The sequence below is a fragment of the Stegastes partitus genome, unplaced genomic scaffold, assembly GCF_000690725.1.
Source record: "Stegastes partitus isolate 25-593 unplaced genomic scaffold, Stegastes_partitus-1.0.2 Scaffold1248, whole genome shotgun sequence".
NCBI classification, from domain to species: Eukaryota; Metazoa; Chordata; class Actinopteri; family Pomacentridae; genus Stegastes; species Stegastes partitus.
In genome coordinates this window covers 173,618-183,334 of record NW_007578979.1, presented here as the reverse complement: position 1 = coordinate 183,334, position 9,717 = coordinate 173,618, and the positions used below count along the sequence as shown (strand labels likewise).

The following is a 9,717-nucleotide window of genomic DNA, read 5'->3' as shown; positions in this document are numbered from 1 at the left end:
ATTTTTTTCTTTTTTCTTTCTTTATTTTCTCACTTTTTAAAAAATTTGGTGTCATTTTCAAAAGATTTTTAACTCATATTGGACATATTTTAAGTTATTTTGAAAAAGTTTTGGGGTCATTTTAAACATTTTTATGCCATTTTGAACAAATTATATCATTTTGGACTATTTTAAACTCAAATTACAAAAATTTCAAGTTTTCTTATTTTTTTTTAACATTTGGGGTCATTTTGGACATTTTTGTTTTTACTCATATTGGATGCATTTCAAGTCATTTTGAGTCTTTAAAACATTTTTAAGCCATTTTAAACAAGTTATGTCATTCTGGACAATTTCAAACTCGGCTTAGACACATTTTAGACAAGTTTAAAGTTATTTTAGACTCTTTTTTTGCCATTTTGAATAAGTTTAGTGAAATGAGGGTCATTTGGAACTAATATTGTATTTAGTCTGTGTAAAATACAGAAGAAATAAAAGAAAATCAATTCTATTTTTGCAACAATGAGGACTTACTGAATATGTTGCTGTTAACTGACATATTTTGCATCGGCAAACCAATGAAAGGGAAACAAGATTAAGCAAATACATCACATTTTTAAAGTTTTTTGTTCCTCAGAATCATTATTTATACTTAGAATATTAAAAATTTACCAGATGTTTTCTGTCGACTCTTCCAGCTAGCTTCGGCCCTCCGCTGGTTTCTGTGGAAAGACTGAAGAACAACAGCGTCATCGTCACCCTGACGGGACCGATGAGGTTCCAGCCCAACAACCACACCCCGGTGGTTTCCATGGCAACGCTGTACCCCCAGATGACCTACAACCTCTCCATCCAAAACAGCCACCGCAACCAGGTGGTGAGTACAAACAAAGTACAGCTAAAGTCCCTCCCATGGCTAAAAAATACATGACCAACATTGGAGGAATGTGAGGAAATACTGTCTTCTTTAGTCATATATCGACTCATACTTCCTCCTTATATTGTGATTAATGCTAATTATGCTGATTATGCTAATACCGACATGGACATGCTAGGGATTAATTCAATTCACTTCAATTCTATTCTATTTGTATTGCGCATATTTACAACAACAAGTCATCTCATAGCGCTTCACAAAGGCAGAAACACCCAACAATCCAAAACATTTGGATTCCCTGTAAGCTAATTCTGGCAAATAAAACACACAACCTCCACCACGTCACTGCTGACTGATCCACGTGTTTGCAGCATCACTTCTCGGTGGCTGCCAGTCCGCTCAGGTACCAGCTGCTGGACTACAGCACCGAGTACTGCTTCTCGGCCCAGTCCGCGTTCCTGTCCATGCCGATCCAGTGCCAGTCCTCGGCGAGGCACTGCATAACCACGCCTAAAGGTAACACCACGACTTCTGTTTGGCAGGTAGAAAGACGGGAATGTGATTAAACATGACACAGAAGCTGAAGAGCGACGCCTTGTTGTGTTTGTGTTGAGTTCGCTGACTGTCTGTGCTCACACTGTTAAAACAACAAACAGTAATCATCCAGCAGCCGAGGCATCAAACACGGCTGCAGAATAACAAAACATAACCATAATTTGACATGATTACAATACAATTCCAAGCCTTAATATTTCCTTACTGTCCATTCTTCTAGCTTTTAAATGTTTATTGCACCATATTTATGAATAGAAACTGTGAAATAACCTATAAATATGGTGGCATACTGTTATATTACAAATGATCAGACTATGAATATGTCTTTATTAGTTGGGCTTTATTTGATAATTTTCTGTGTCAGAATGTTTTTTTTAAATACTGCTGTAAAATTTATAGTTCGGTTTCTAATTGCAAGAATACTCTTATTATGAGACGATATCAAGATTAATATGAGTTTTTACAGACAACATAAAAATATATTAGAAATCTTTTATACTGACAGATCATTATTGTACAAAAACCCTTAAAATAAATGGATTTGTCTTTGTAAATGAAGTACAACCACCGTTATTTTACAAATACTTATAATAATAGTTATGGTAATATTATGGTAATTTTAGGTTAATGAGTTTTTACGTTCATCTTTACATCAAATCCAACCTTTTCTGTCATTTTACATTAGATCTGTAAACCTACTGTCGATTTCTTTTGTAATTTTAATGATATTTTCACATATTTAAATACAATTCTGCCCAATAAAATGGTACGATTCCATAAGATTGCAGATTTTTCTCTACAGTGTTTACAGCCAATGCATTAGAAATGTTGAAAGTGACTCTATATGTGACGCCTCCTGTCCCATGCAGACCCTGTGATCGAGCAGATGCAGTGGGTGGTTGTGGGTGTCGTCGTTCCGTCTTTGTGCGTCTGTTTGATCGCGGTGGCCGCCTACCTGCTGCATCACTACCTGACAGGAAAAGATCAGAAGAGCCCGTACATTCTGGTAATACCATCGACACTCTCAGACGTGCACACGCCCTGATAATTAAATGACGAACCTGCGTCGCTTGTTGTTTGGCTGTGAAATGCTATGCGAGCTATGCAGGCTGTTTAACTACATTTAAACCTGAACAGCAGAGCAAAAACACAAATGAGCAGAAGATGCAGACGTAAAAAAAAATAAAATAAAAGTAGGTTGAAGGAGCAATAAAATGGTAAAAAGGCAATATAAGAATTAAAAAAGCAATTCAAGTTAAAGACAGGGTGACTCAGCTTCAACAAGAACACGTGCAAGTGAAATAAGATGATGTTAATCTGGAATGTGAGCTCAGCAGGTTGGACATAAACAGCTTATTGTCTTATTATTGTGCCTGGATTGAACTTTGCAACATGAACGGCAACAGATTTTAAAGGAATGCTTTATTTAATAGCAAGAAACTGTAAAAACAGAAAGTAATATGAGATTTTCAACTTTCCGATGGTCCATGAATCTGGATCTCATGGATCTGAGTCTGTGAAAATAAAAAAATAAAAATCTGAGCCGAGAAGTTATAACTGACTCAACTAACTCAACAGTCACATGACAAAAATTCAGGGACTGTTTGGCTGAATTGTAGCCAGTGTTTCATCCAGAGAGACTGAGAGGAAAATCCAACCTACTGGATCAATAAATAAATGCAGCATGGATCAGAACCAGAGAACAGAGGAGCCAATTGTTGGAGATACATCCAGCTGATGGTGGAACATCTTTCTACATCTGATGGTGGAACATCTTTCTACAGCTGATGTGCAGAGACTCAAAAATGGTCATTTTAAACCCATTTTGAGTCATTTTGATCTAGTATTGACTTACAAGATACATTCAGCACGGTGAAACATCTTCTACAGCTGATGAGTTGAGAGAAAAGATTTGTAGAGGTTCCAAAAATGTAAAATAGCTAAATATTAATAACATGTAGAGCCACCTTTTTTACAGCATTGGTGACACCTATGACTTTTTTTTTTTTAACGCTATTGATACCAGGTTATTTCAATTTTTGTAAAGCAAACAACCAAAGAAATTCAAGTTTCTTGAAAGGACCAGAAAACGCCCAGAAACTACTTGGAGTTCAGAGTAACATTATTGTTGGGACCCACAGGTTTGATTTTAGTGACCAATGTGTGACAAGAACCAATGTACAAGTCATATTAATCTCAGAAATGTTTCCAAAGCTAATAATCAGTCTTTTCCTCCTCCAGAACCCACCGTCTTTCCACCCGCCGCCTCTCGCGTGCCCTCCCGAGAAGCTCAACGTCATCCTGATCAGCGTCATCAACAACGACTCGCTATCGGAAGCTCGCGTCGCCACATCAAACCCGTCCAAACCACAGCTACGCATCACAGGTGCAGCTCCTCCACCCAGCTACTTCCCTCAGGGGGCCGAGACACCTCCACTGCTTGGCGAACACTGGGATGACTCGTCGGTCGACTACGGATTTGTTAGTCCGGCACCTAAAATCAACGATAGGAGATGTGACGAAGGAGACGGCGGGAGTCATCGGGGAGGTGAAGACAAGACGAAGGAGGATGATCACTCTGCCGGAGGTTATGCTCCTCAGGCAAGATCAGCCCACACATGCAAACCAATCCACATGACAGAGGTGAGCACACCTGGGCAGGTTCATGCATGGTCACAGGTGAATCTGAGCCAGACATCAGAAGTCAACAGAAAGGTGGAGCTTCCAGGTTTGTTCATAAACAAAAACCAGCAAACTGGTCTCCTTGGTGTTCCTCTAAACCTGAAGAAGGAGGTAGGATGGGAGGAAACAATTCATGAGGAGATGAGAGTAAGAGCAGATTGGAAAAAAGAGGTTGATAAAGACGAGAACGTGCCTCTTCTCTCTGGTTATGCCTCCCAGAACGTCCAAAACACGCCCCGTTCTGATCAGTCTGATTTGCTGCCAGATGATTACGGTATTGTGAGGCCGGCAGCAGCCCCGCATGATGATTATCATGATGATGATGGTGAGGAGGAGGAGGAGCAGGGAGCTATCTGTGTTAACTGGGATCCCGAGACCAGAAAACTAGTGCTGCCGGAGTTCGGTGGAGGCAGAGGGTTGATGCTCCCATATAGAGGGAGGCCGGACATGATGGGAGGTGAGGATGAGGAGGCATACGTGATGAAGGGCGAGCTGAAGTTGGAGAACGTGTTTGTCAGACAAGCTTCTGAGGAAGAAGAGGCACAAAGACAATTGGAGAAAGTCAGGGCAACCAGGTGGGAGGTGGATGATATTTTGACCAAATGGAACTTGACGATCTCTATGGATCAGTAGATGATATTCATCAACATATTTACTGAAAAAACTTAGTAGAAATAAGTATGTGATAATATCAATCTTGTGGGAGCACTTCGTACTGAAGCTGCGTTACTTTTATGTCCGTGAATGTTGCTGCTTTCGTCGTGGTCGACAGTGTACTGATTAACTAATGACTGTAATCAACGTACTGTAAATACATATGAAGAAATCACACTTTGATCAACTCTGAAGGAAACTATGTGTTCAGTTTAATTTTAAGAAAAATATTATTTGTGTTATTCTCTTGTATTTTTCTGACCATCAAGTCTGCCAAACAAAACGGACGATTTTGGACCGCTGTGTGACACGTGGCTTTCCAGAATTGTCATTAAATAATGTCAAGGTTCGATCAAAAAGTTCCAAGACTGCGCTAATAAAAATCCCAAACTACCCTTGACTTCAATTTGGCCACCATCCCTGCTGAAGTAGTCAAGTAGCAGCGATACTCTGCTCCCGGTTCTCCTGGAACACTGGAAGTCCATCCATCCGTTTTCTTCCGTTCATCCATCCCTTCTTTGGGGGTTGTCTGGATGCATCCAGAATGGACCTCGGTGTAGAATTACAACTTTGGACTTGAACTTTGGTGAAGAGCAACGATTGTGCTGTTGTGGCCAAAAACATCCAAATGCCATCGGAACCATGTTGGAACATCCACATGCCATTGCGCCACAGTTTAGGTTGTTTGCACCAAGTGTACCCCGTCAGACACCTCCAGATGTTACTCTGCACGGACAGGCCGACTCTGGGGGACAAATTCAGCACTTGAAAGTCTAGAAAACAACTTCAAACCCACCTCTTGCACCAATATTGGATGTTACCAACCCACTAAATGGTTGCTATCACACATCCTTCCCATACAAACGGACCGGTAGGGATCTCTTCCACCTTCTAGTTGGCTCTGAATGGTGATGGACCACCAACTTGCCCTTCCCAAACGGAGACCTAACTCCCATCTCGGACTATAATACAAGTTTTATTTTTTCCCTTAAGCTGCATTTTAACAGTTCACAGCTGGTGTTAACTAACGTGTTTAGCCTGTGTCTGTTTAAGTTTCGGCACCCAGGCTACTCGGTTATGTTGAGAAAACGTCCTGTTGTTGATGCTGCATCGTCGTTTGTTCCGTTGACTCTAGTTTCTGTTCGCACATGATGCGACGTAAACAGTCTTGGAACTTTTTGATCATGCTTATACATTTGTTGTGGACTTACTGTGGTCTGGTAATTTAACACAAAAAAGCCCATAAAGGAAGTTTTACTTGGGTATTTTCTTATCGTGTTGCAGTTTGCGGCCATGTGACCACAGCGTACTGTATTTATTACATGGCTGTACACTGCCTATCCGTGTTTATTTGGTTGTTCACCAGCAGCAGAAGTTGCGGGTAATTGTGATTTATTGTCAGTCTCGCCACATGAGACACTGGGACAGAGTTTGTTTGATCACGATGACGATAATTCCTCATTTTCTCTGTCTGTGATAACAGCAGTCATTATAATCTACTATAAATAGTGACGATGGGAGGAATGGGGACTGTACCTTTGTGCCTGTTGACTGTATCGTCTGTGGTGGACTTTTTGTTCACATGCATCTTATTTTACTCTTTTATTCTAACAGTCTCTATTGTGTTTTAATGAGGACATGCTGGGCTTCTATGTAAATGTCATATGATAGGTGGAGACGCTGGGAACTGCTGCTGTCTTTACATGCAAAGTGGCCGACATAATAGCAAGAACTTTTAATGGAAAGAAGTCAGAAAAGTCAGATACAACCCATATTTTTTTTACCTTGATAGTCACACATGTTTATTAAAATGTCAGTAAGGATATATTTACTCCTAAAAGCAGTTATTTATGCAAATACATTTACATACTAAATGTCTCCACTGAAGATTCTCTGTTAGACAGTCGAGGGGGATTTGTAATATCAAGACAGGTTTTATAGTTGACTAAATGTGGTGTAACAAACATTGTAGTAGATTTTAAAACTTAAAACTAATCGAAATAATATTTAGTAACAACCCCAGAGCACCTGCTTGCAGACGAGATGGCGGACCATGATGCTTTGGTGCAGTCTAACACCTGGTTTGCGCATAGCTCAGAGTTCGTATACGACTAAACCAGAACACCATTCATTCCTATGAGAGCCTCCGTGATCGCTGATGATTGCAAAACTTCTACTTCTGTTTCTTTCTGATTTGGAAATTGTCAATAGGGAGATATTTAAACATTTTAGCCACATCCTGCAGCAAATGCTGCTCTCCATTCGCATTGTCGCTTTGTACCTGTAGGGTTATATCGACTAATGTAACACGATTCAAACAGTTTTTACTCGTCATTTAAACTCAAGAGTTCAGTTACACAGACATTTAACAGGTTTATCGCCGCTCGGAGGATTCTTACAGATATTCAAGTATTTCTAAAAAAGCCAAATAACCACGAAAAAAATGCATCTCACGTTGATGAGAAATCAACATAAAAAAATGAACAATTTACGCGCCAGAACTATGGGATTTTCTGTCAACCCTTTGTGGAGGTTTGCCATCTCGTCTGGTTGCTCCAACAAAACTGCCTAAAGTAAAAATACATCTATAGAGGGGAAGTCTTTAGTTTTCAGCAAATTAGTCAACACGAGGAGGAGGAGGCGCTGCTTCACAAATCTACTGAGACTGACACAACAATAGCACTTTATGCTCCTTTATTCCTACATATTCTCCATATATGTGTGTTTTATTAACTCACTGGCAGTATGCATCGACTTCCTCTAAGCGGGTCAATCTGAAAGCATGATTTATTGAAACCATCAATTACCCCCTCTGTCGTCTTGTTTGTCTGCGTTCACATGTTGTTTGTTTGCTTTTATTTGAGCTGGCTGAGACGCGTGTGAACATAATTTATCGTGTGTCATTTGCAAGATGTCAGACGTCGTTATTTGCTACCGTGACTTCTGCATTCCACCGACACGAACAGGATTATAATAACCATTAAATTATGTGACGACTACAGCAGGGTGAAAACTTTCCGCTGCACTTTCGTACCTCCTTGTTTGTCTCTCGGATGAAACCTGCGCAAGTTTTATTACACGTGTGAAAATGAAGGAAACTGTCGTGTACTTTTGGTAATCTTGTTCCTCTTTCTTATATCTCTGTTTACCGTTCTGTCCTTTTGTGAAGTTATGATTCAAAATGACACGTTATAAGGGCATTAAAATGTCACCGGGTGCAACTGCCTCCTTGTAAACTGGAAACCTTTGACTGTCTTAAGGTGGAATTATGAGACTCATTTGGTTTCACGTGATGTGATGATTCATTCGATGCAGTGAATGAAGTTAAACTCTTTGGAAACACTCATATTAATATAGATATTTACCAGTTTTGCTTGTTGCACAACAGAATTACTGTATACATATAAAACTGAATGTGTTGCATCTCCTTGTTTCTGGTGTGTTTTTAAGTAAAAGGCTTATTCTGTTTCCCGTGTTTTCTTTTTTTCACGACAGGTTTCTGCTTTTACACAGCAAGTATTCAGAATACTGACATATTTGAAAGAAGATACGCGAATACCTTTTATTCCTGACGTCGACCTCTTTACAAAATGATTTTGGAGCCCCCTGCTGGTCACACTGCAAACACCAGCAATGAAATTTACAGCACAAGTAACAACAAGGACGCTCATTCCATAGTAGTAAATCAGAGTAAAAGTGCTCGCTACTGTAAATACCTTCCTGGTAAACAGTTGTAGTTAACCTTGCAGCAAAGTCATATTTTCACATGTGAGTCAGATTTGAGTGACTTCTGGATGACTTTGTGGAAAACGTCAACGGTAAACATGGAACTGGAGGTGAGGAGAAGTTCACGATGCGACCTGCTTTTAGAGCGCGATTCATCCTGTCTCCATGTCGGGGATCATTTATAATTAAAACTAATTAATGAAGTTACTGTAATTGTGTGTAAATGCCCTCAAGTCTCTTGTGAATCAGAGGAAACAGCTGGAAGCAACTAACAATCCTAGGTGTGACGGCTCACCTGTGTGATGTAAATAAAAGTTCACTGATTCACTCTCGGGGCTGCAGGTGGCTCGGTGGTGAGCAGCGTCCCGGTGAGGACACCCGGGATCTTTCTGTGGAGTCTCCATGTTCTCCCCGTGCAGCGTGGGTTCTCTCCGGGTTCTCCGGCTTCCTCCCACAGTCCAGAAACATGCTGAGGTTAATTGGTGACTGTAAATTGTCTCTCTGTGTTTCCTCAGTAAAAAGACTAAATGTTCCACCTTTAATACATCAAATTACATAAATGTCATAAAACGTTATGCATAACAAAAAAACCCAAAACACTTCAGGAATGTCTCACAAATATCATCTGAGGCCTTGAGAACATCTGGAAAACTGTTTTTGAATATTGGTTCAAGTTTAGTTGAGTTTGGGAACGTTCCTCCTGTCTTTTTTTTTTTTTTTTTTAATCACTGTGGAAACACTTTTAAAGAAGAACGTTCTATAATGTCTTGAATATTATCATATTACAGGAACGTTATGAAACGTTCTGTATATAAATATTCTGTTGTCTGAGGCCTCGATAACATCTGGAAAACATTTTTTTAACATTGAAGTGAGAATGTTCTTCCTCTATTATCATGGAAGGTTTTATAGAAGAACATTGTATTCAGCGTTCCCTGAAGAACATCCCCAAATCATCCTCAAACCATTGTTGCCAAAATGTTCCACCTTAGTTATTACATCACATTACAGGAACGTCGTATAAAATTCATTTGACGCCTAGAAAATATCGTTTGAATGCTGGGTTGAGAACGTTCCTTCTTTGTTATCATGGAACATTGTGGGAATGTTTTATAGGAAAACGTTCTATAATGTGTTCTCGCAACAACATCCCTGAAACATCATCAGAACACTGCAGCCAGAATGTTCCACTTTTTTCGTTCATTAAATTACAGGAATAAAAATCATCCCTTAAACGTTTAATG

General features: G+C 39.8%; 1 protein-coding gene across 1 annotated transcript in view; it reads left to right on the top strand.

Annotated features, from left to right (window-relative positions):
• Positions 1 to 8,213, top strand: part of LOC103369148 (uncharacterized) — an 11,496-nt gene extending 3,283 nt beyond the window's left edge. Inside the window, exons 3-6 of the mRNA XM_008297792.1 lie at positions 682 to 856; positions 1,228 to 1,372; positions 2,281 to 2,417; positions 3,653 to 8,213. Coding sequence (XP_008296014.1) covers positions 682 to 856; positions 1,228 to 1,372; positions 2,281 to 2,417; positions 3,653 to 4,726 — 1,531 coding nt within the window. The 3' untranslated portion in view covers positions 4,727 to 8,213. The remainder of the gene's footprint in view (positions 1 to 681; positions 857 to 1,227; positions 1,373 to 2,280; positions 2,418 to 3,652) is intronic.
• Positions 8,214 to 9,717: the final 1,504 nt, after the last annotated feature.